The sequence below is a fragment of the Paramisgurnus dabryanus genome, chromosome 15, assembly GCF_030506205.2.
Source record: "Paramisgurnus dabryanus chromosome 15, PD_genome_1.1, whole genome shotgun sequence".
Classification (NCBI taxonomy): domain Eukaryota; kingdom Metazoa; phylum Chordata; class Actinopteri; order Cypriniformes; family Cobitidae; genus Paramisgurnus; species Paramisgurnus dabryanus.
In genome coordinates this window covers 29,808,680-29,836,135 of record NC_133351.1, presented here as the reverse complement: position 1 = coordinate 29,836,135, position 27,456 = coordinate 29,808,680, and the positions used below count along the sequence as shown (strand labels likewise).

At 38.8% G+C, this 27,456-nt stretch overlaps 2 protein-coding genes and 1 long non-coding RNA gene across 3 annotated transcripts; 1 reads left to right on the top strand and 2 right to left on the bottom strand.

The window, feature by feature from the left end:
- Positions 1–212: 212 nt before the first annotated feature.
- On the top strand, positions 213–24,132 carry gtf2f2b (general transcription factor IIF, polypeptide 2b). The gene is made up of 8 exons (XM_065293008.2): positions 213–373; positions 659–732; positions 813–831; positions 958–1,099; positions 21,057–21,138; positions 21,212–21,311; positions 21,394–21,537; positions 23,323–24,132. The coding sequence occupies exons 1-8, from the start codon at positions 305–307 to the stop codon at positions 23,452–23,454; spliced, it is 762 nt and encodes a 253-aa protein (XP_065149080.1). The 5' UTR covers positions 213–304; the 3' UTR covers positions 23,455–24,132.
- Positions 8,782–10,134, bottom strand: kctd4 (potassium channel tetramerization domain containing 4). The gene has a single exon (XM_065293007.2). The coding sequence runs from the start codon at positions 9,954–9,956 to the stop codon at positions 9,180–9,182; it is 777 nt and encodes a 258-aa protein (XP_065149079.1). The 5' UTR covers positions 9,957–10,134; the 3' UTR covers positions 8,782–9,179.
- Positions 24,133–25,093: 961 nt separating the features above from the next.
- Positions 25,094–26,444, bottom strand: LOC135782849 (uncharacterized). Its single transcript, XR_010545515.1, has 4 exons — positions 26,326–26,444; positions 25,935–26,032; positions 25,703–25,777; positions 25,094–25,484 (listed from the first exon to the last, which is right to left on the bottom strand). It is a non-coding gene; the product is annotated as an uncharacterized lncRNA (long non-coding RNA).
- Positions 26,445–27,456: the final 1,012 nt, after the last annotated feature.

The window sequence follows — 27,456 nt, the reverse complement described above, 5'->3', positions numbered from 1 at the left end:
TAATATTGCAAATTTTGCTACAATGCTTTTCCAGTGTTATTTTAATCTGTAGAAATGTTATTTTATTTATGACCAACAACAACTCAAAACCAATGTTTTTGTAAATGAGAGGCTTTCTGTTGTATAAAATAAACGTGTCTTATTTCTTTTCATGGCCACTAGATGGGGATACGTACAGATATATAAGTCTCTCGAGCGTTTACAATTTAGAAAGCGTTTGCAATCTGCGGCCTGGTTGACTTTCATATCAAGACCATTTTTACTGTATTTACTGAGAGCTTTTCAAACACACAGGCCTTCAGTCATGTCAGACAAAGGACAAGACGTCGATTTGACTAGGGCCAAACAAAACACAGGAGTCTGGCTGGTGAAGGTTGGTGATTTACAGGAGGTGGATTTCTGGGTCTGGGTTTTTTATTATTGCTCACTGGTTAGATACTTGAAAACACTTAACACTAAATATTAAACTAAAGTCACTTAGGTTGTTGAAGAAGTCACTTAGGTGTTAAAGTAAACAACATGATGTTTAAAGATCTCCAACATTGCACTATTTTTGCACCACAATTAAATGTCATGTAATATTGAAGTGTGGCATGAACTGTCACTGGAAACAGGACAAAATCAAACAAAAGTTGAGTCTGGTTCACTTTTACTTTAGGTGCCCAAATATCTTTCTCAACAGTGGACTAAGGCATCTGGACGAGGAGAAGTTGGCAAACTTAAAATTGGGAAGTAAGGTTTATTTTCAAGTCTCTTCAGTGTGTCTTTACTTTGTGAAATCTTTTCACTCGTAATATTTTCCTCTCTTCTAGAGTTCAAGGGAAGACTGTGGTAAAGCCATTGGGATTCTGTCTGCTAAAGATGTCAATACTGATATGAATAAGATCAGAATCTCTTCTGACACTAGTATGTGTTGATGTGTTTGTTTGGCGAGAGAATGAATGATTATTTCCTCAGGTCTCTTTCAGTTTGAACGAGGAGCTGGCGGTTGTTGAGAGCTCTGAGGAGAAGGTTTCATCCGTTCGGGTTCCCAAAGAACATCCCTTCAACATGCAGACGGTGGGAGCTCAGACCCTTGCTGTCTTTACTGAGAGTTCAGGTGAGCATAATGATGAAATATCTTTAGGAATGTGACTGGTATTAGGAAAGAGTTTCACCAGATATTTGAATAATAGCGACACATTTCTGGCAGAGACCAACATAAAAGTTAAAGTAGGCAAATTCGATATGCTACATGATAGTGCTTATTATAGTATAAATTATAGTATATAATTTTTCAAACTTTTAAATTATATAAACAACATACATTCATCAACCTAAAACTTTAACTAAACATAACATTTTTTAAGCATTAAAATCATTCATTTATTGCAAGCCATTGCAACATGCACATTTTTGATCATTTTCTTTAGGGCTGCTCGATTGAAAAATATCATGAAAATTGGACTTTTTCCATGTTTGAGTGCTATAATTGGGTCCCCAGTGCTTCTATCAACCTAGAAAATGTCAATAAGATTAACCCAGTAACTTAGTTTTGGTAAATCATTCTTTGCAAGAATGTGAAAATATAGGTTATTCAGATTTTGCTTCCTATATGAGGTAGAAAAGGGATCTTATAATAATAATACTACCCCTTATTCTGACTTAATCCAACCACGGCACTGCCATTTAGTGCAGAGTGATAGAAAAGATAGTTAGCAGCGCGATTGAGTTTCAATTTCAACATACCACCATTATGCCGATCAGTGTTTGCATTTCATCAGCTCATTTGCATTTAACAGAAAACACCAAAAAACGCCACAATTTTGCTCACACCTATAAAGTGGCAATTTTAACTTGCTATAATAAATTATCTGTGAGTTTTTTGAGCTAAAACTTCACATACGCACTCTAGGGACACGGAAGACTTTTTCTTAAAAAGATCTCATAAAATCCCATTTTAAATAAGACAATTTTAACTTGAAAGTTTATTAAAAACTAAACTAAGTTTGGGCGGAGCATGGTCAATCAGTGTGAAGAGGTACCTATAAATAGCAGTCCCTCATCTCTGTCCTGTGACAGATTTTTTGCAGCATCTGGCCCCGCCCAAGTGCCGGCATGTCCAACGATCAATCTCTTATCTCTGCAGAAGCTTCCAACTCGGGGAGCGATTCCTCCCCTCCTGTTTTCCCCGTCAACAACCAATCTCGGGGTGCCGGTCATGCTCCAACTCTCATTGCACACCGAGCCGCCGAGACACCTGTCACCTTTCTCTTCATCATCCGCCTCCACTCTGGCCAGTACGAAGACTCCAGCAATAGAAAAATGGACAGTTAAAGCACTGAGACAAGCGCTGTTAAATTCAAACTTATATTTTCCGTGCAGATTAAATAAAGTTGAATTATATAATTTGTACTTGTCCCTTCAGTCTATTAACCCTTCTCCGTCGGTATCCATCTCATCCCCTCGAACAAGCAGAGCTCATCAGGCCTGGAAATCACGCCCCACTACTTCTCCACCCATATCCAACGCAGCGCAGACTCATCTTCCCGTGCCTCGCCACCGCTGTAGGCCCTCAGCAAGCCTGGGCCGCGCCCCGGATTCCCGAACCTCCGTTAGCTCCCCTGCCCGCTAAAATCTCTATCGCAGCTCCTGTGTTTACAGGTCGCTCCATCCCGTTCCACCTCCCAGCTATACTACTTCTCCACCTACTTCTCTTCATCCTATGTCTCCTACTTTTCCTCATTATTGGCTGCCAACTCCAGGTGCTTGTTCTAGTGTGAGGTTGCCTTCTTTGGCAGCTCAGGCCCTGACATCATTTTTTTCTTTCGCCGTTTATCATCATCTCCCTGGGGCCGACGCTAGTGTGAGGTTGCTTCCGCAAACGACCCCGCCCCCTTTCCTAGCCCTCTTGAATCTCGATCTCCTTTCTTTCTCTTCACGGCAACTTCTCTGCCTACTCCACCCAATGCCATCGTGTTGGAAGCCCCCCAATAGCCAGCAGTATCAGGGCCCAAATACTTCCAGGTGCGGATATTGATTTGGCATGCATGTGTGTGTGTGTTATTTATATACTTGTATCTGTGTGTGTATGTATATGTGTATATATTTATAAAGATTTTTATCTTCTTCACGCACTGTCCGGCTTTATCATAGGCTCCCCATTTGTAGGCTGTGCGGAATTTTCTTTCACCGTTTTAAATCTTTCCCGTTCAAATGTATGGTCGAGCCCACACCACACATTAACATTTCCGTTCAACTTCAGGCGGGACCTTCTTGTCCGATCCTGCGAGCATTTCAGCTAAAGCTCCCATCGGATGCTGCAAGGGTCCTCCCGGGGGAACGCCTAAACTGGACACATAATTTTGCTTCTTTTAAACTCTATAATCAAGCATTTCTGTTTTGACTGTAGGCGGGACCTACCTGTCCGATGCCGTGAGAATCTCAGCTAAAGCTCCCGTCGGATGCTGCGAGTGTCCTCCCTGTCGAACGCCTAAACTGGATGCCTAATTTCGCTCTTTAAACACTATACTCGAGCACTCCCATTTGACTGCAGGTGTACACTTCCCGTCCAAGGCCGTGAATATCCAAGCTAAAGCCCCTGTCGGATGCAGCGAGGATCTTCCCAGTCAAACACCTAATTCGAATGCCTCATTTTGTTTCCATATTTAAAAGTTTTCACCATTCACACCTGCACTCCCTCGCTTGACTGCTGGTGGAGCCTTCCCGTCCAATGCTGCGAGAGTTTCAACCAAAGCTCCCTTCGGATGCTGTGAGGGCCCCCTGCCCAAACTCATTTAATACTTTTCCTCGTTCCAGTGCGCAAGTGCGCTCGCCCTGCTGGCAGGGCTTACCAGTCGATGCTGTGAACATCTCAGCCAAAGCCCTGGTCCGCTATGTGAGAGCCCTCCCAGTCATTTTTTACTCTTAGACTTTTATGGGGATGTTTTTCCTGGCTGCTGTCCGTCATTAACGTGGCATTTTTGGGGAGAACTCTGGGTTCAGGCAAAAATTCAGAGTCAAATATGCTTTGTATTACATGTTACACTTCGATTACATGTTAATGCGAACTCGTGAAATGAAGTTTATTAAACTAAGTTCGGGAGGAGCATGGTCATGTGATCCAACCAATCAGCATGAAGTGGTGCTTATACAGTAAATAGCAGTCCCTCATCTCTGTCCCGTGCATCACCCTTCTCCACCCCATCACCTCACTCTCATCTAGTTTCATCTATCCCAGTTAAAGAAGGGGCAGTACCCTGACTTCGGGCTTAAATTTTGATTTTTATCCCTCCCCACGGACAGCATACTAAATATGCCTTATCTCATTCCCTATCGATTACATGTTAAAACGAACTTGTGAATATGGCTATAATAGTTTCTAACACTGTCAAAAAATCCATAATGACAGTGAACAAGAACAGCGGCTGTCAAGCTGTGAAATGTATGAGAGCACAAATGTATCATAAAAGTACATGTGTGCATTTCACTTGTGCATTATTATAGGTATGCTGGGTAATTTTGAATCCAACGTTGGGTCAAAAAGGAACGAGCTCTTTTTAACTGATGCTGGGTTTATTTAACCCAAAGGCTGGGTTTGTCCCTTTTTGACCCAACGCTGGGTTGAAAATAATTTGCATTATTTGTTGTACAATAAGGTTGTTAACATGATGATCTAACACAGGGGTTTTCAAACCTGTCCTGGAGGATCACTAGTACTGCACATTTTGCATGTTTCCCTTTTGTGACACACCTCATTCAGTTACCTTGCACACCCAGTTCATGGCCGTGCAGTCTCTACTAATGAGCTGAAGATTTAAACCAGGTGTGTCTAATGAGGGAGACATGCAAATTGTGCTGTACTAGTGGTCCTCCAGGACAGGTTTGAAAACCCCTGATCTAACATGAACTAAAAATAATTGAAAAGCATTTATTAATCTTTGTATATGTTAATTTTGAACATTTACTAATACATTTTTAAAATCAAAAGTTGTATCTGTTAACATTAGTTAATGCACCGTGAACTAACATGAACAATAACAACAAAGATTAATAAATGGTGATAAACTATATGGGGTGGTTTCCTGGACATGGAGCTTAAACCAGGACTAGGCCTTAGTTTGATTATGAAATATAACTAGTTTTAAAAAACATGCCTTACTAAAAACATTACTTCTGTGCATTTTGAGGCAAAACAAAGGGCACTGATGTATTTTAAGATATGTCCGTGCAAGTTGTTTTCAGTTTGAACAGCTCTTACATTTATTTTAGTCTAGGACTGTCTAATTCCTGTCCGGGAAACCGCCCCTATATGTTTTTAGTAGGGCCGGGACTCGATTAAAAAAATTAATCTAATTAATTAGAGGCTTTGTAATTAATTAATCCAAATTAATCACACTTTAATCACATATAAATATTTGACCTGAGAACATTGAGAAGTTATTTTTTCACGTAGATTTTTAGTATACCATGAATAATGACTGAATACATAAGCATAAGCAACAAAATATTGTTTATTTTTGTTCAACCAAGTTGTACTCGGAGTCGGGCTAATGTCCACGCTAGCTGCTATATGTTTTGCATTGAGATGATACTTGAGGCTCGATGTGCTGGGGTGATATGTGAATTCCTTGTTGCATAGCTTACACACAACCATGCTCTTATCGACGCTTCCATCCGTTCGTTTTTTATAAAAGAATTTCCCATCCACGGGGCCAACCAAAGCGATCTCATCAGCTTCTTCGTTCATGTTCACTGTGATTTGTTGTTGGCTGAAGTCATGAACGCTAGTTGGTGCTCCAGTATAATCGGTCCGCCGAAACTCATCCAATGAGAAATGTTCCGCGGTGCAAAAAGAAGTGCGATTAAAATGCGTTAAAAATGTTTAATTAATTAATCTTAATTAACGCGTTAAAGTCCCGGCCCTAGTTTGTAGCTAATGCATTAACTGATGTTAACAAATACAACCTCATAATAATGTTATGGTTGTATGAAAAACAAACTGAATTGTAAGTGATATCATAAATTGATGTTTTAGGGAATTTGGAAATAGTAATGCAATGTTGTGTATATCTTATTTCCCCAAATTATTATGCCATTCATGGGCATTATGAGCTTTTGGCTCACCCTGGACCCTTCCACTTAATATTTAATAGTCCATTAAAAATGTATTGTAGCATTAAAAAAAAGGCAATTCAAGCTTAAAATCACATTGTATAACCTGGCAACGTTCAGTAATAGCCATTCTCTTCAATTGACTGTAGATGCATACAGTAGATGAAACACCGGTTTTTAATGTGCAATTTCACTGAAGGTCACTCACTATACAGCAATGCTGAACGCAATAATTGCACCCTGACTGAAATTCGCACAAAGCTTCGTGTGGAATTGCAATCACTGTGTTTTGCGCTTTTGTTCATTTATGATTTTTTCAGTCGCTTGCTTGGCACCCGCAAGCCCCAGGTATTGATTAAGTGGTTGCTAAGCAACAGGTTAGCCACAGAAGTTGGCCATGAATAGAGGCTCTACTTGTACAGTTAAAAGCTTTTTCTGGGGGTGGAAGACTGCCAGTGTCTTTCTCTTAGTAAGTTATCAATTAAATAAGTTCAGAGAAATGCTCTCCACAATGCATAAACCCTCTTCTTTTGTGTCCGTAAAAGTTATCACGCGATCACATACAGCAGCAGAAGGACGTGTAGGGACGAAACCAGACAGAAACTTTAACACAGAGATGTTGTCGTCCTCTGTGCATTTTTAAAGTAAACGCAAAATGTGTCCTTGATCTTTTAGCTTACAGATTTGTGTTGAACAGACTCTGTATAGTCTAGAGTTTGATTTATTTGTAAATACACTGTTAGAAAAATAGTCAAAATCTGTACCGCAGCTATCACTGGGCCTGTACAAAAGTACACCATTGTACCTAGAGAGGTTCATATTAGTACCATAAAAAAGAGCACTTATTAGTACCGCAAAGTTACTTATTATTATCTGAAAGGTACAATATCTGTACCTTATGGTACCTTACTGCCCCAGTAACAGCTAATTTTGACAATTTTGTCTAACAGCGTAGACAATTTAACCTCGTTCCTTTTATTATCTAACGTTGTTATTTAAGAGTGGTCTGTAAAAGCTTTTCCAAGTATTGCATACAGGTACTTTCTCTTGCGATCTGTCATGCTGTCAGAAAGTAACGCCAGGTGTCTTGACGTGTGGAGCTGTGGAGACTTCGGTTGAGATTTTTCTTGCTTGTTACCCACACAGTCCTTCAGAAGTATAGGTTGAAGAGTCGGCTTGATTTGATTGAAAGGAGCTCTTAAAAACCCGTTGCCAGGTTGAAACAAGACGCAAAAAGATGGGAACTTTTTCAAGTGGTTACAAGTACACGTGTTGATTCTTTGGAACATCCAGAAAGATGTTTTCTCTGTATGCAGTTTTTCTGTAGCTTATAATTCCATCTGTGGCTCTAAATAGAAATGTTGCCATTCAGCGTGCACAAAAGAGTCACATGACCGTGGTAATCACGGCTGAATGTTGGGGCAGAAAAGGTAGTTATTTCATTTTTTGTCAGTTGCGTATGTTTAGAAATGTAAACCTTTAAGTGTCTGACTCTGGAGATTAGATGTGATGTGTGGTTTTCTTGGATATCAATAGAAAATGTAATAAAGTCTGTTGAATTGTCTGATCGAATATTGACAGATTTCTTTGCAAATGAAACTCGCTGAGCATTTGAAGATTGTATTTTTCCATCTCTTTCTCAAACTCCGTTTTGTTGCGCCTTATTTTTGCAGATGGCTTTGACAATTGCCCATTTTTCCAACAGCGTGCCTCTATTCAAACTTTCACTTTGAAAAAGTAACCAGCCAGGAATTTCATTATTTCCTCTTTCGCCCTTCTGGCTGCAGCTGAGAAATTGGTCTCTTAAGGGCATGCAAGTGCTTGTGCTCGCATGTTAGCCTAACCATTAATTTTGATCAAAATGAGAAGAAGCCATTAGTCATGCCTCTTGGGAGTACATGATGACAATCTTTGGCTTCTTTGTGTTATGTAGGAGTCTCATTCGCCTGGCAACAATTAAACGTGAGACCGATCCATGAATATTTTAGCTTTCATCCATTTGAAATAAAAGCTCTTTTTCTAACACGACTCTACTGCATGGTTTCCAGTCCCCTGCTGGCATCAGTTTTGAAACGCGTCAGCCAGAGATGACAACTAATAAGCCTCGCAGTGTCTCATCAAAAATTAATGACTAATATCTGCAATTAAAAGGGACCCTAGTTTGATGTCCAAATATCAAAGTGTGGAGATTGAAAATGTTTTTCGGTTTCCCTGTGTCTGAAATGGGCTTCTGACTCATTTTAGTGGGAGATTGCATGACAGACTCGACGAAAACAGATGGAGTCCAGTGTGTGAAGATGTCGGCTAATGCAATGTGAGTGTAACCGTATGTATGCCTTTGCCTAGACCTCGAAACGTGACATACTTTCTTGCATCTGACTAATGCATAATACTCTCAATACAGATGAATTGTATTAATATTATAATATCATTGATAGACGTGTATGTATGCCACATGCTCTAAAATTGTTCTCCAATCTCATACCCATTAGAATTTGGATCAATGCTGGAGGAAACTATTAGGCAAAGCTTTTTAGGTCACATTTTGCTGCGTAATATTGCAAACTTTTAATTTAGGACAATCATTTACAAACCGACTGTACTGCAAATAAGAGAAAAATAAATGTAGCTATATTTATACAGCCCAGTGTAATTTGTCAAGTTCACATTTAACAGAGAAATAATATATATTAAGACACATTGTTGCTTTATTTTGAAAAACAGTCACGGACTCAATGTTACAATTTGCTGTTCACTACACTTTTTCAATTACCCAATTTACAACATTTGCATACATATGTAATGATTGTTGCACTTCAACTGTTTGATTCCCAAAGTAATCTGCAAATCAAAAGTGTTGTCTTGTACAAACTCTGCAACTTCCTGTAAAAGCAACTAAACAGTAAAAACTACATACACAAAACCAAAACAAAAATCCACAGTACATGTCTCTTGTTTATCAAGGCTGTTAATGGGAATGTGTAATGCAGAAGCAGGAATATTCCAGAACAGGATTTCGGTTGAGGACGCTGGTGTTTGATGTGATGGTGTACAGCAGGTCAGGCGGTTAGTGATGACGGGTCGGGTCACTTGACAAAATGCAGAGCCTCGCATTGAACCACCGATCCGCGGCTGCTGTCTAAGCTGGTAAGCAGTCGAAAGCCTGCTTTCAGTGCTAACATCACCACCTCCAGCTTCAGACACTCTAATGTACACAAAAACGTGCTGTCCTGCTTCAAAACAAGCCGAGAGCCCTGCTCCGATTTGATGAAATGCCGGAACTGGATGACGTTGGACGACACCTCAAACTCTTCTGGAAAGCCGTCCAGTCGGCTCTTGGAGATCTGGACCAGGCGACTTTTCACTTTCTCGATAAACGTGCCCTCGCTGCAGTAGACTTTGAGACCTTGGGAACGCTCGTGGCTGTCCGTCACCTCCAAAAAGGCGGGTTCGCGTTGCGCGGCCTGCTGTTGCTCCCATTCCTGCAGGGCTTGGGCCAGTTCGCTCAGCCGGTAGAAGTCGGCTTCACGCCGGAGCAGCTCGGCTTCCTTGAAGTCATCGGGTAATACCAGCTCACCCAAGCGCAAGTAGTTCAAAACGTGCCGGAAAATGGGACCGTCACGGTCGATGAAGGTGTTGCCCATGGAGTCCACGTGCACCACGGGTTTCTTCCCGCTGACCATCTCCTCCAGCAGAGAGCCGGGGTGCTTGACCAGGGTGTGCCGCTGGGCTGCGTACAAGTACCCCCCCACGTTGATGGTGATTGTGTTGGAAGAAGGTTTCTTAAAGCTTTTGCTGGGCTGCAGCAAGTCAGGGTTGATCTGTCTCAGTTCGCTCTCCATCCTTCTGAGATTCCATTCCATGCCGTTCCTCACACCCAGCCTGGCGGAGTGTGTGGGGAGCGTGCGCAAGAGTGGGAGGGGGAACAAATAGGAGCGCAGCTGAGCGGCGCTGGCATGGAGCGCGGCAGCAGTGCGCGTTGCCAGCAGAGTCTGAGCCTTTCACAGCCACGCAAAAACACACACACTCACGCATATATGTGCAAGCAGGCACTCGTACGCTCTCGGGAGGAGGAGGGGTGTTAAGGGTGGGCTCGACTGCGTCAGTGGTGTAAGCTCGGGAAAGAGAGCGCTTTGCTCGCTGCCCTGCACTCCAAAGGCTGAATTTAATCACCTTTCCACTTCTTTGCCTTCTCTGACTCTGGCTCGGCAATTAGTGCCGCTGCCCTCTGATGAAAGGGCTCCTCGGTTGGGTGGCGGCACGTGAACTCCCCAAGAAGGCCGAATAGTAGGGATCCCATGTAATGATCTCACACGATTGAAACCGATGGGAAAAGGGAGATGGCAGTGTTTTTGTGGCTGTCGTTGCTTTAGAGATCCGTCTGTGTGATATGCCAACAGTTGGCAGCTTTATTGCCAAACGAGGGCCACGTCAAGTACAGTGTAGGTGTAGTTATGTAAATTATTTGTTGCTCTTCATTTCTAAAGGGATGAATGCATTGAAGCTCTTTGGCTTTCTTTGAGAGGCTGTTTTTATTTTGTGATGCAGTACTTGCCTCTCTTCTGGCAAAAAAACAACCTGATGATCAATGTTCTATGGTAAAAACAGAAAAAAGCTAGTAAGGAAAACCAAAAGCCAGCTTTAAGGGTGTTGTACATTTTTAATTCAGACGTATGCTGTTGGGTCTCCATATAAGATGAGAAACACAAAATAATTTTTAATATATACATCTAATATGGGCTGTCAGATACAGATTCCCTGTAAGTCTAAAAAAGTCTTGAACAGTACCGGAATCACAGTCGCATTTCTTGGAGTGATGTCACAAGCTGATGACAGCTTGTCAATCATTTTTGAAAGATTTCACAAGATGACTTTATAACTGTTGCTTCAGGCCTGGGAAGATGACATGTGGTGATGTTGAGTTGATGTCTGGACTGCTTAGGTCTGTCAGCAGCAAGCACATGGCGGAGGCTAAATTGCTATTTGGGTTCTAGGGTCAGTTTGGCTTTACACAATTTTACCACCCATTACTTTTCAATTCACACATCGAAAAGAATCGGAAATGAACACTACTATGTTTTTAATACAAATATATAATTCAATTTGATCTCCCAAATGTGGCTCAAATAATTTGTCCACAGCTTACTGTCTGTTTGCATGTAATCATTAAACAAAACAAACCAATTTGATGATAAACATCATCAATTTTAGTACAATTTGACGTACGAGTTTACGCACCTGTTGCCATAACGACAAGATGAGCTTCAATGAATAGAACCATCTAGGCGGCCTGCCACAAAATCAAAACTGACCGCCACAAGTAGATTTTTCACAGCGTGTTTTTAACTAATGTACCTCTGTCATGTCACAGGTGGTTGTGTACACACATGGGTTGTGTAGCGTTTTTAACGACCACACAAATCATGCTAGTTGCAGGGTGGTAAACTTACTCTAACCCAGATATGTAGGAAACATGAAGCACACTAAAAAGAAAAAACACAAGAAAGAAGAAATCCAATACTGACAGTCTGCCAAAGATTACAACTTTATTCTCTCTGAAAAATCAACATATGATGATGAGAGAGCCCGTCAGGTCACCCACTGAACAATCTGCGCCAGCTTCTGTCACTATATTTGACAGCAGCTGCATAGGCGGAAATTCGGGTGGTTCGCACAAAAAAGTCATTAAAACCATGTCTATTTTACAATTCATAGGTGAGAACCGTGGCACTGTGAAGTAACGTGGCACGAAAGTAAAAAAGCAATTTTTTCCCAGCCCTGATAACATTTGCATCCCAAACTATGACAGCATTTAGCACACAAACTCTTGACAGACCTGACAAATATCGCGTTATTTACTCACAGTTTTCCGCGTGTAAAACCAGAAAGGTTTTTTCAACCATGACAAGTAAATTACAAAAGCGGTCATTTTTTTTCTTATACATGTTGTGTTTTTTCGTTTCATGTGTTACAATACTTATCAATCTACAGGTTATTTAGTGCTCTAACACATCCTGAGTTTTTCAAAATAAAAGTAAATCGGAGTTTAAATGTGAAGAGATTGTTACTTTTGTCCCGCTGCTAATACTATATGTTGAAAATTTATATCATTCTTATTTGATTTAAATACATTTTTATAGTGTTCAAACTGTTGAAAAAATGTTTTATTCTTAACAATTTAAGTTTGTACTGTTGGTTGCTTTTGAAACATTTGATAAAACAGAAATTTTAAAGAAAAATGTAATTTCATTATTTTTTACAAATATAAATGACAAAAAAGTTTGCAGTTACATATTAATGAGGTCATAGTCATGTATATTTAATAAAAAAAAAACGTGTAACACAAAAATCTATATTGTTTTGTTGTGTTACTTTTGACTCACCTGTGTGTTACTTTCGTCCCTGCTGACAGGGTCAAAAGTAACAATTCATCACTCATATTTAAAGTGAAATTATACAGAAATCGTTTTACTTTTTTAATTTTTTTTATTCCACCTGGTTAGACCACACTTGTGAGTTACTGACCACAGCAAAATATATAGCTGTCTAAAACATTTCGCCCCTGCTCTCCCTTATTCTTATCCTGTTATGCGGAAATATTAATAATACCAAAAAAAATGTATTTTTGATGAGTCCACTTGTTAACGATTATGACGTTACCTAGCTAACATTCATTACAGTTAAAGATAAGTTAAAATTTTATTGTATTTAGTGGTTTGATTGTAAACACTTTAAAACATTGCAATAATATTAGTCCGTTTAAAGGGAAAATAAGTAGGATTTACCCCCATCTAGTAGTGAAATTGTATTTTGCATTCAAACGAATAGTGCTCTCTAGTGCCTCGCCTTTCCAAATACGTGTTGCAACTACGGTAGCCGTTATGTACTCACTGATCTCCTTCTCCTTGCAGCTGGTTCACGTGTTTTGAATGAAAACACGTTGGGGAAACGCGTTGGTAGGCAAGTGCTTTTTGTCCCTCTCTGCTATTATGGTTTATCAATACGGCGGAACGATATAGAAGCCTCCTTGGATTTACCCGTTCAATGTAAATAAAGAGAAGAAATTCTAAACTTACAAAGAAAAGTCAGATCACTGGCAGAGGTCATTTGACACCAACGAGGACATATTTATGAATAAAGACATTAATTTTGATTAATAAAACACTTAAAATCCTACTTAGAGTCCCTTTAAAGCCTGGTTTATAAGTTATCCATCCCCCAAAAATGTCATTGCTTAGTGGTTGGTCGTGCACACTGAGTGCCCCATTTCACATGGCAGTGCTCACTGCATTTTTTTCCAAACACATCAAGTAAAGGGTTTGCACATGAAACATGAAAACTCATATTAGTTACCCATTTTTACACATCCCTCTGGAGGATGTGCCACCACAAATAAACTCTTTGGGAAACAGCGATATGACACAAAATGTATTAAATAGTTTGAGTGTGTTCTACACCCACACTTTTAAAACACCTGTGCCAACGTCCCCATCACTTTTTGAAAGAAAGTGACACCCATGCAAATCACTTTACAATAACAGATTCCTCAACAGTTGATCATAATAATATACGACAGATTACAGCTGTTGCATGGCTTGCTCATGGTTTTAATCATCATGTGATTACTGCATTTTTTCGGTTGCATTTGATTTGCAAATAGAGTTTAACTGTGTCAGAGATAATAGTGGGCGTATGGCCTGCTTTTCTTCATTTCCCTTTTTATTCCAATTAGTGTACGTGTTTGTTCAACTTAGAATTGATTTAAGTCCAGGATCCGGGGACTGGTAAACAAATATAGATCACATCACACAGACGAGAGTATTTCTGTTTAAACTCCACCAAAGAATTTGATGTCTCGCCAAATTTAGAATCGATAAATATGGGCAACAAGGTCGGTGAAATGACACGTGAGTTTTAGTGCTTACAAGTGGAACTGAACAGGGGTACATCTTCCATACAAAGACGTATCTCACTGCTAAACTACCATAGTACTATGCGTTGTTGCAGAAACTAACTAACTAGCTAGTGACGACTGTATTGTACTGTATTGTCCCAAATATAAGACAGCCCGGATTATACGATGACCACAACTTTTCAAAGTGTACCTTTTTGGAAAAATGCTTTTTGAAGACCAACTCTTGTTTTTCATAAAGAAAATGTTTTAATTTGAAAAAAGTCAAAGGGGACCAGTTTGGTTCCCTGCATTTTTTAAAAATGAATTTCATATGGGATACAGTACCATATATAACCTGCAGTCCATCTGGATTTAACAACAGTTGAAAATGATTTATCATTTAAATGATGGATATACAATGTATTGCTTGCCACTTGTGTTGTCTGAAATGTAGACTTGCACACATCAAGCAAATTTCTAATGCTGTTTGTGAACGTTTGTTGGAACGATAGTTTGGGGAAACATCCAAAATCATTAAAGCTCACGTAACACACGCTGCTTCTGCATTTCTGATGTTAATCTGGAGTACCTATAGAGTAGTATGACATCCTTTATATCTCCGAAGAGTCTTTAGTTTAATCAGATTTAACCGAATCTTTCGGATAACGTACAAAAAAATGTTTATACTGCAGGAGGAGCGAGTACATGCAACACTATACAACACTGTTTTAACTTATGATTCACTACATGTTCTTGTCAATTATATAATATGCACGCGACTATTTCCAACATAAGACAGAAGTCTTACTTACCGCGTGCAACTCGTCATGACCCGGTTGGGAAAATCCAGCGCATCAAACACACACGCAAAACTCCGCTGCTACCCCGGATAATAAACTATATCCATTGTTTCCATAAGGCTGGATTTCTTCTCCTTACATCCAAAAACACACTTCATCTTTCGTGCCATTGTTGAGTTTTGAAATTAAACAAAGCTGAGTGGCGTAATAAGAAGTTTGCAAGCTCTAGCATCACTGATTGACGGGTGGCGGGGTTTTCCGGGGGAAGTGCCAATATAAAGAAGTGATGCGTATAGAAAACCCTTGAAACGTCAGTTGGACCTGTAATCGAAAAAAACTTTCCGAAACTTGTACGAACCCTGGCGAAGTGCATTTGGCACAGAAATACTCTGTAACATGTCCAACTGCTTTTTTGACACTTTGCCTACGTTTAGCATGAGGAAACAACTCTATAACTGTGTTAATAAGTCAGAATGCTTGAAATACCATTGAACCCCCCTTTAAATTACGCTGTAACGATGGAACTTGCGGACATAGTTGATTAATGAAGCTTTTGGGAAATTTACCCTAGAATAGTTTGTTTAAAGGAGCTGTATGTAACATTGACTTATAGCGGTTGAACTTGGTACCTCAGTCTAAATTCAAAATATTGAATATTGAAGATATTTTTTCCTGCCCCCTTTGGGTTGCCAGACACATACAGGAGTGCAACTGACGATGGAAAGCATATGTTTATCTGCTCGTTTTATGTTTGCCATTTAATTTGTTTTTGTTGTCTGCAAATTACAAACCCGCTCATGTGGGTTTTTGGAACTCATTCTGGTGGTTGCATTAACCAGAGGTTGCATTTATGGGCCAATTAAGCAACCGTAATAATTGGCAACCAAGCTGTCTAAATGCACAATTGGGTAAATTGGCAATGGGCAGGATCATACAGACCGAAATAAATCTGGGATTCCGACACAGAAGGCACATTTTAATATCAGGCCACAGCATTGTTTTTTAGAGGAACAGATATGTGAAATTAACATGTAAACTAGAAATGCACTGCTTGCAATTTTCTCGACTGATTCTGATTTGAAACGAGCCATGTTCAAAAACATAGAGCTATACAAATAAAAAGTCATCTGAAACATAACCAGAAGTGTTTAGATCTGAGGTGTAGCTATTTTAAACGATGCGATCGGCGTAAGACTTGTCCAAAGCAAAACCCTGTGACGCTAGAATTTACAATGAACAATGACTATTACCTGTTTAAAATTGAAATGCATATTATATTTAGATTGTAAGAAAAAATATTTAAATTTCATATTAATATTTCATATTTTTCATCTTAATATTCTATGTTGTGTTCTTAGAAAGGATGTACTTGCATTGTGTAATTACGGCACGCTTTTGTGGGGGCAAATACCCGTTTTTTTGTGAAACCGTTCATGTTTCTACGTATTAATGCTGTTGTTTGATAACATTGAATGGATCAGGTGCTGCTTCCGCTGCGAGGGTGCGAATGGCTGTGACGTTATTGTTTGTGCCATTTCAACAAAAGGACCGGATCAGAATGTCGTAAGCCTGACCGTCCGGTTACGGTTCAGCCAATCATGAATAAAATATGCCAATTTGATCTCTGGACAGTCAGTGGGTGTTTCTCGAAGGTAAACCTACATTCAGCTCCTTTAACAAAACGTTTGCTATCCGTACAATAAGAAATGGAGCCACAGAAAATGGAGAGAGAGTGAAATTGTGCCAGAGACATTACTTAAAAAGCCTCTGAGGCATATGATTAAGTGTTTTGTTATTATTTTACTGTCAGACGTTTAAGCGTCCCCAAATATCTCTAATATGTCTACTCCCCCCAAGTCCTTCATAAAAGATTATATCAGTTGTTCTGCTTAATCAAATCTTACTTGCGCAATAAGGCACTTGCAGTATGACAAAAACGAGACTGATGCTCTGTTACAAGTAGTGTGTGATATTGTGTCTAATAAGAAATTAAAATTGCATAATGTGTAGTCAAATTAAGTAGAAAGCTGGATTTTACAGTGTGCAATGTGAGCTGCAATGAGCTCAAGAGACCTTGAGGCATTGAAAAGGCTCAAGATTTTCTGCTGCTGTATAAAGAGACATCTGGAGATTTGAATCTCTGCCTGCAGGTGGGTGTGTGAGAGTGGAGGTTGTGGAGAGGCTGTGTCCTGATGAGGGCTGTGCTCTCTTTCTCTGCATCTGTTAAAGTCAAACTGGTGGGCTCTTGTGAGGGGGTGGAAGACTGACCCCTTGTAACCTCTCTATCATCTCCGCAATGGATTTGCAGCCCACTACCAAGTTGAGCAACGTGCACCGCCCCCAAACGATCCTGCTTCATTCAGAGCCCTTTTGATTCGAATGTGCTTCCTGTGGAAATACTTGCGTAACATTACATGCCCGCAAGATGCGGAGGTCACGTGATGTTTAGGGAGGGGAGATGTGAACCTTGAGGTCTTGGATTGCCCTGACCCCTCTACACAGCCCGTGGGTAATTGCTAGCAAAATTGATGCTTTTGTTTTGAGTTGTGAAACACAAGTGGGCGTTTTTACGGAGTTACTCCAACAAGTGCTCCAGTACTCATCTGACAATAATTGCCAGTAATTGTGCGCATTAGTGGCTCTCTGATGGATTTTGTAAGTGAAATATTTCTGCCCCCTTAAAAGGCCTATGGGAAAATAACCACAAGGTATTACAGGCATTGCTGTGCAATTAATACAATCAATAAAAGCGAGCTTGAGCCATTAGGCTGACTTCACGGTGCCAACTAATTGAATCAGGCAGACCACAAAGAAAAGTTGCAGAGCAGCTTACTGGGGTTTGATTAAAATTGCCATTCATTGCCGGTTGACCAGAACGTTGTTTGAACTCTCCGAAATAACGGCTTAAAACCCTTGTGGCTGAATCACAAAATGTAAGTTGTCAAGTTGAATTGATAAAAAGGGTTTTGTGCCAACGCTCTATTTTGTTTGCTTTTGAAGTACTTTTAATGTTCAGTGCCAAGTGGAACCATTAGATCAAAAACAAAATTCATTTGCTTATCTTTTTACTGCATGATGTGCGAAGAGAGCTGTGCAATGTTAGAGTAGTACACCCTACAATTTAAATTCATAAATTCCACATACCAAGGCAATAGGGACTGGGTCTGTTAAGCTCCAAAATAACAAAAGCACTAGACATCGATCCTAAATTTGGTCAATATGACGTGTGTGCTATATTCTGATGCTAACAGCTGAAATCTTAATAAAACGGATATGAACCAAAGTAGAATTTGACGTTAATGCTGTTATGAAGAACTCAGATGTAAAAGCAGCTTAACGGCACCTCCTTAAGAAAAAAACATAAACAAACTTTTGTGGACTAAACGCAACTTCTAGTAGACTTCCACATAGAATCGACAACAACGAGTACTTTTAGAGTAGTTTATTTTTGATAATAAGCTAAATAATCAGTAAATTACACGTATCAACTATTACACTGAGGTAACAGTGTAAAATAATGTGTACAATATTAGCTACAGGTCCTTCAATTCTGTCAAACCTCTCCGCACAGTTGTGATCCATGCTCATCTTTGTAGCAAACTGAAACTTTTTTTTTTTTTTCGAAAAGGCATTTGTTTCAGAGATCAGTTTAGCCACTAGCCAGACCGATAAATAAATACAGACCAGAAGTTAACTTCGGTTTAGGCACTTAACCGCAACAATATGCGTGCGTCAACCACATCAGTTTGTTGGCAGAATCCTTTAAAAGCCATGTCGACCTTATGCATTTGTCCTCCATTGCACAAAAGATGAATTACATGAATGTTGATGTGCAAAAACGAACATAAGAACCAGATAAAAAAATGCCCAATTACAAGAAAAAATGTCAGATGCAATTGGAGGGTATTGCTTGGCTTTGGAAAACGTAATAGTGTAAATATAGTGCACAAATGAAATGGGCCACTTTGATGTTCTTCGTTTTTTTTTTTAGCTTGAGTTCTTTTGCGTTTTTTTTATAGGACATTTTTATGGTACCACTTTCAGTAGTACACTTTAGACATTTTAGTAACTATAAGTAATTTGTCAACTTTAGGGTGCCATTCTTCCCGGACGCATCCTGGCCAGGATTTCGGGTTCATCGTCCGGAAGTCGTATTTGTCGACTGCATACATCATAGAGGATTATTATTATTATTATTATTATTATTATTACAGAAAAGCAACCATACATTTTAAGGTAAGAATGAAACTATGATTTTTTTGTCTTATGTTTTTAATTGAATGGCGTATGCGGTCAACCAATACGACTTCCTGAAGACGCACTGGCGCATATGGTCACCCTAGTCAACGTATTAAATTCAGTTTTATTTATATAGCGCTTTTCACAATTTTTTATTGTTTCAAAGCAGCTTAACATGAATAGATGTAGGGAAAAACACAGAATAATCTATAGATAAGAATATAAGAATGAAAATACAGCGGCTAAGAATAAACCGTACAAGCGAGCGTAGTAATAATGTAATGTATACAGTAAAGTGCTAAATTAAGCCAATGTTGGCTGACTCTCCTGGGGATGAAATAACCCCCTAGGAGAAAAACCTTGTGGGAAAACTCCTAGAAGGACAAAAAACCTTTAGAGAGATTAATATATATTTATATGTATAAACACGGTAGGGATAGGAAGCGGGTAAGCGGATTAAACTGGTTCAGCCGGTGGTCGTTGGTCGCGTATCAGCTGGGCATCACGTTGAAGGATGGCCAGTAGATCAGAGGTGTGATGACCTTCACAGCAGCAGGAACTGGGTCTGAGACAGGGAGAGAAAAACAGAATTCTATTAGCGTAGGGGCCGTTCGCATGTAATGCAAGTGTCATACAATATTGTGGTTTAAAATCCGCTCTGTTCCAGACAAGCTACCTATTGCGGCATAAGTATATTACCCAGATGAGTTATGTGAATGCTTTGTTATGGACAAACTAGCTGTTGCGGGAAAGGTACATTTACTTGACATTTTAAGTTATGACCCTATTAACCCTACTTCTAACTACTAATACTGCCATAATGCAGTTTTGATTACTTAAAATTATTTAAAAAATGCTTTGTAATAACAAGATGTTTCACTGGTGTAATTGATATGAATAGCAATATGAATCGCAATGGTCAGTATGGCCGCTCTAGTCCCACCTTCCAGTAAAAAGAGCCAACCGTCAACCGTTAAATAATGAAATTCTCTGGGGAAGGACTTTGTGCAGAATCAACAGGTCTTGTTCTAAGACCTAGAAGCATTGCAAATATGGTGGTGGAGCGATGCAACTTCCTTAACTCTTTCCCCCGTCATTGACGAGTTAACTTGTCAAATAGGAGAAAACACTTCCCTGCCAATGATGAGCTTTTCCGACAATCTGTATTTCTGCTATTATCCACCAGGTGGCGATGTTACCCAACTTATTAAACCCTGAAGTTTTCCCTTAGGGCAAACAGTTCAAACTCTGTGTATATTTTGAGGATAGCTCTGAATCTGATCTCTATCAAAAGTCCTACACAAAAAAAATTAATTATCTCAGCTTTTGGTCAAAATGTGATATTTTTATCTAAGAAACCTACCCATATTTGAGAGGTGAAGGTGATAAAAAAAGAACAAATGAAGATAGGATGAAACATTTTTTTTTATCAGAGGCCTGTTCTTTCTTTTGATATATTGTATGTTTATATATTTAAAGAACATTTTCTGGAAGGCATTAAACTTTTGTGAAAATCATAAAAAATGCTGGTGCTGGCTGGCAACTTTAAGAAGCTGGTGGGGAAAGAGTTAAAAGGACTTGATTATTTTCACCCCACATTGGGTCAAAATGGGCTAAATGGAACCGCTGGGTTAAACCCCACATTTTAAGTTGAAACAACCTAGCATTGGTTAAATTACAACCCAATAATTTGGGTTTGTTCCTTTTATCCCAATGTAGGGTGAAAATAACCAAGGATTTTTATAATGTACACTGACAATTAGGTAGGTTCATTACTACAAGTGAACCAACCTGGACTATGAAGTGACAAAATCTTGTAAACTTGGTTGGAGAAGCGTTTTAATAAACTCAATTGTGCACTTTAAACATCAATGTAAAGTGTAACAATCTATAAATAAAAAAAACTATTTTTTGGGGGGGGGGTTGAAAGAGAGAAAATCAAATGGGTTTGGACCAGAAAAATGTGAATTGTTATATGGTGAACTGTTCCTTCATGTAATTGATAACAGAGTTGAATGTTTGTTTTTAAGACAAGGTGTCTCTTGAAGGCATGGTTGTGCAGCGTGCCGAGTGCAGACCTGCAGCCAATGACAGCTACATGAAATTAAAGAAGTAAGTCAATGCCATTATAATAGCTGGATCCTGTCTAATGCATTTAATATGACCACTGGTGTTTTGTTCACAGGCTGCAGATAAAAGAATCCACCAAACCTCTACGATTATCCCAAAGGCTTGATAAAGCTGTTACATCCAATTACAAACCTGTGTCTAACCACAGTCATAATGTGAGTGTGTGCTTAGCTAGGAAAGAAATGTAGCAGAACTAATGTGAGAAGAAAACTCTGGATTGCTCTGGTATCTGTTCAGGTGGAATATGAGAAGAAAAAGAAAGAGGAAGGCAAGCGTGCAAGGGCTGACAAGCAGAAGGTTCTGGAAATGCTCTTCTCTGCCTTTGAAAAGCACCAGTACTACAACATTAAAGACCTGGTGGAAATCACAAAGCAACCAGTGGTGAGTACGAACACATTATGAACGTTAAAACTAAATGAACATTAACATTCACAATGAGAAATGTCATGAAGCAGAGATCAGGGAGCTTGTCAAATATCCACTTTGAAGCTGAGATCATTCTCCAGCATACTAGAACGGCACGCCACACGCTCATTTATAGTCTTATCATAAACATAAATGCATTGGTTTCTGGATAACGAACAATAAGCAGAACTCAGACACTGTGGAGAGAAAAAAATACCAAGTGCAGGACTTTAAACACGTCAAGTGTCTTTCCGGGATTTGTCCGGTATCTGTGAAAGCACACACAGATTCTGGCAAATCATTGACTGTGTAAATGAACCAAAAATCTAACGATCCCCAGACAAACCCCGGATGCACTTCCCATGTATTTTCCGTAACCAAAACTGTGGTATTTTCAAGATAATTTGTGCATATCTCCTGTCAACCACAGAGATATTCTGTGTTTGCAGGCTTTTTGAAACGTGCGTCCCTGTGCATGGGCTTTTGAGTTTGTGTTCGTGTTCGTGTGCGTCTATGCGCACAGAAAACCGCCCACTTTAGCATCTTTGGTGCTCAAATAGTCTAAAATTGTGTAATTGTTAACATTTGCAAGGCTTATAAACACATGCAAATGATAAACTTTCTACATAAATAGTTATTTCTGACTCATGTTTATTTGAGCGATTATTACTAAAGCGATTAGTATCATGTATGCATGATTTTTCTGCTTTCCCACAAAAATATTTTGTCTCTTCTAACTGGGTGGAGCAGCCGTCAAAATTAACCAAATTGTATTAACAGTATCTGATGCAATGTTTTGCAGTTTTAACAAATGTACGTATTTACAGAATGCAGAAAAGGCGGAAGACATCAAAGTAGCGCAAGAGCGATTCGAAGCAGACTCCTTAATGATTTCTTGAATCACTTTCATGGTACTTTGATGTCACCAGCATGCCACTTCTTTCGGCGCCGCATGAAGTTAATAGGGCTGTGAAAATGAATCGTGCAAATGCGCATTTTCTCAATGAATGAATTCTAATAAATTACGGTGAAATGCTGCCACATCCAAAAGCCAGAGGGCGCTCTCGTGCAGAAACGCCATTTGTGCCACAGAAGAAGTATCATTACAAACGCTATTCCAGGAAATATCTAGAGGCATATATCGCTGATTTTCAAATTGTTCCAGGTATTTTCCTGATGATAAAGAATATTTTGAATGATTGTGTTTAACAAGTGTTGCTTTTTAAAAGCACGTTATAAAATACTCCATAATGATTTTAGATATTGATAAGGACTTCCTACTGATCTCAGAGTAGGAATGGGCATTACTGTGTTTTTGTTATATAGCTTGACGCAAACTTGATGTTCTTATTTGTATCCATATCTTGTCGTTCGCATAATAACATTTTTTTATCCGTAATACACAAAAAACAAGAAAGCACAAATATTTTTCTCAAGGTTGGTGTTGAAAGCTCTGCATGGCTGATTATGTTATCATAGAGCTTGTGTATCTATGAATAAATGCCACTTATATTGTCTCAGTCTCCCTAAAGCATTGGAGAAATATAAATGTCAGTGCAGTTAGATGAGTCATAGCTGTGTAGATGCAAGAAATAAACAAAAGGCAAATATGCATAAGCAACTGGTTGTTGCACAGTGATCTTTCATTGGATTACATTTATTTAAAATAAATTAATAAACATGACTAAAGTGTAATAGGAGAATTTAATACTTACAGCAGTTTGCTTCATGATTATATTGTTGATTTGCATGTCCTTGCAGATTTATCTGAAGGAGATTTTGAGAGAGATTGGAGTTTATAATCCTAGAGGACCTCATAAGAGCACATGGGAGCTGAAACCAGAGTATCGACACTATGAAGAAGGAGAAGAAGATGAAGAGAAGATGGAGTAATTCACTTCAGATGTCCACTGCTGTCCAAAGCACGGTTTACTTTTATTTAATCCGTATATTGTTCCTTTTCATTTAGCCTTTTGGGCAGTATGAATAATTTTTTTCAAGATGAAAAAGACAAAATGTACAAAAGAAATGAAGATGGTTGTTTCATAATATTCAGTTTTTTCCAGAGTTTAAGACAAGTGGCTGTCTGGGTGTGTTATGAAATGAATACTAAAATTTGCATATGACTCTTGCGTTCATCTTAAGTGAAAGGCAGTTAAAAGCACATTAATAATGAACCAGTAATAAAAACACAGATCCTTTGAAATCACTGTTTGGAGTTTAACATTAGTGAATAAATCAGCCTCTGCGTCCAGCTGCAATTCTTCCAGCATCCTTGAACTTGGGATTTGAGCCCCGGCCTCAGGTTCACTTTCTCTGGCAGTTCAGACTCCGAGCTCCCTTCGGGCACAGCAAGCCAAGTTCGTTTAGCATTAAGACTGAATGCGCAGGTAAACTAGTTTAGAAATGTAGTACTACTTAAAGGCTCATTTAGCCAGTGCAAAGGTATACATACTCTGTTTCTAATATTTTCAGCAATTTCCTTGACTTTGTTTTTGAGATGTTTTGTGCCCGAGTCTTTATTTTGTCCTGAACAGACAGAGGATCCATTAATTGTTCTTATGAAAAAATTCCAGCATCTTCTAGGCATTCAAGTAGAGTGTTGCAGTAATGACACATTTATGTAGGCCAACCTGGAAGTTAGCAGGACACTGGTTCCTTTTGTCAAAAAATCATTTATTTTATGCATAGACTTTTGGATTATAGCAAAAATATGACACATTTTGCCCAACAAGATGATCGTCACAGATGAACACAACATTTACAACGCCTTTACTGGGTCTCTCGACGTCAACGTCATCACCACCAAGCTTCCAACAGCTCTTTCACACTTTATTAAACACATTTGTATATTTCTCCCTAATGAGGAAATACTCTGTGGATTATTCTTTGTTGGGAATTGTGCCCATGGTGCATTGTTTTTGAGATCTTAATGCGTGATGACGTTTAAATTCACATAGTCTGTAGTCCCATTTAGCAACTGCCCTTTTAAAGACACTTTAAAGCCTTATAAATTCACTAGTTGGGGTATTACTGGTGTGTATGTCGCAGAATTAAATGCGAAAATATACTGGGCTTATTTTAACCCAAAATCTTATTTAAGAAGTTTAACCAAAACCCCATTGACTTTAGAACGATGGAACTGAAAGTGCTAAAATGCTAACTCTCTTCCGGGTTTTGCATAAAAAAATACATCATCCCTGTGGCACTGTATAGTGGCTACAGGGTGTGAATTTGAGATTCAGCTTTTCACAACTAGAACAATTGAGCAACTGCTACACAATTAAAACAGGCAGGGAATTTTTATAAATGCTTAAGGCCGCAATGCACTACATTAAAAATGTAACAGTAAATTTTACTTTATTTGTGCAAATTTGTCTTGCAAGTCTAATGTTCTGTACTTTGAAAATACATAGGACATCAACTCTGTAAAATTCAAGCATAGGGTCATTGTTTTTCCACACAAAAAGTAAATCACTGGGTTTTCACATATTGAATATGATCAAATCCAAAACAAGAAAATGAATGCGTGTTCTAGGTTTTATACACTTTATTACAAATAACACTAAATTCGTACAAGCATTAACATGCAGACAAATATCTTTTTACAATGGCAGCATTCTTAAATGTTTATTATGAAACCAGTTAGGCACATAGTAGGAGAACAAAGAAATACACAACCATAACCTAGCTAGCATGATATTAAAATGATGCATTAACACTTCTGTTCATCTGGCCTTTCTTTCTTAGCCATATTTGATGTGTGAAAACCATTTGTGGTAGATACAGTAGGCGTGAAATTCTTATTCCATCACCACCTTCATACATTTTTCAGTCTTTCGGCCCTTCTTAATAAAAATGCCATTAATTTTCTTCTGGTTGGCTTGCTCCATCATGCCTTTTAAGATCGGTCTGTGGAAAGACTGACAAGACTACAAGTCAAAAACAAAGCCTTGAAAATAAGGCACTATAAATAAACCTGCACAGAAAATATGTGCTCAGGTAATACATGCTATTATGTAGTTTCACTGGTCGTGACCTCAGCCATTTGTTGTCATCCTTGCACATCTTTACTTTGCTTACTTATCCATCCATATTTATAAACCATTTGCAATAATGTTTAGTCTAATGCATAATGTACCTTGCAATCCTCTGAATCGTTTAAAGTCCTTTCCTTGTGGTCCATTCATGGTTTAACTAAAGCACGGCTTTATTTCTGCAAACACAAAGTACAGCATTAATTTCAGTCACCATCATATGAGCTTACGTACATTAGGTGTAAAACATTTATGATGCACAAGGGCTCTTGACATGGTTTTCGAAACTCGTGTTAATGCAATACTTGAGATAAAGGTAAATGGCATCTCCTCTACCTTAAATGCATTTTCATCTAAAGGGCATCTTCCCTCTGCTCTCATCCAATGCACGGATCCCAGCGGGGCAAAAAATATTCTGTGACCGGCGGCGCCATCTAAATGAGAAAAATAAGGTTAAGTGTCTTTATTTCACTCACTCAATAATCCAGTATCAGAAGATAAGTTTCAGATAAACTGAACTGTTAGCCATATATATATTCCCATAGACGAATGTAAATGTAAAAGTATAATTTTAAACTAGTAATACTGCTGTTATAAACACAATGAGGAACTCGTATACAGGCTATAATGTTCAGGTGGTTTGATATAATGGTGGACACGTGTTTAGGCCAGCGCAAAGAATTCTGAACATTTATGCATATTAAATTGTTTTAAGACTTCGGATTACCAGATATGATGTCTTTATCAGTCATTATAGCAGATTCGAGCGTGAGCGATAATAAAGTAAAAATACTACTGACTGACAAGCGCTCCGATGACAAAGAAAGTCACGTGCTTAAAACTCTGAGCGGCAGGAAACGCGTCATCCTGTATAGATGCACGTGACGTCACCTTCGGCGAAAGTGCTGCGGTTACAACCACTGAGTGGTAAAAGACAGTGCGTCATTTGTGTACAGTGTGAAATCAGCGAAAACGTGTCTAAAGGTCTTGACACACCGGGACGTTTTTCGTGCGCGTTTATCGTCGGCGTTTAACGTGACGTTTTTTTGCTTTCACACCCAGACGATTTTTACTGGCGCTGAGCCGAGTGAGGTGCAAATTCACCCCTGGACGTTAGATGGCGCTTAATACAAAACAGATTTATGCCGGTACACAAGGGGGCGCAGCGAAACTTTATGCTTCTGTTCTGACACTCACTTGTCACACAGAAGAAGAAAGCCACACGCTAGTCAATAACAAGTCATATGCTTGCTTTTAACAAAACATGGATATTACTAGTAGCAGCTCAATTTCTAACAGCAGCAACTATACAAAGACTACTTCAACTCACCATCAGGACTCACCATCAGCTACTTGACAGTATGATCATGTGAAACATGATCTTCTCAGATAAAAGCAAACTGCATTCGTGTTATAGTCATTATAATTGCCATTTTGAAAACGGTGTGTTTATAATATATATATATATATATATTCTTTGTACAAACAATATCTCCGTGAACTTAAATACATTTGTTAAATCAAATCTATTTGATCAAATAATTCGATTCTATTATCAGCACTCTCCACATAAAATTAACTATTTTGATAGAACACGTTATATCAAAATTAAAGCTCTTTCACAAAATATAAGGTAATGGGTGATCCGATGTGTGTATTTTTAACTAATCTTTTACAAGCACTTTCTCTTGTTAACAATTTTCTCACATTTCCTCCCATATGTATTGTATTTTGTGATTTTGCTAAAGAAGTAGGTATGTAGTTATTACAATAAGAGGTCAACAATACTGATGTACAAATATATGGATAATGTCAAAATGGCACGTTATTTACAATTCGTTTTTACAATTCGTTTTTT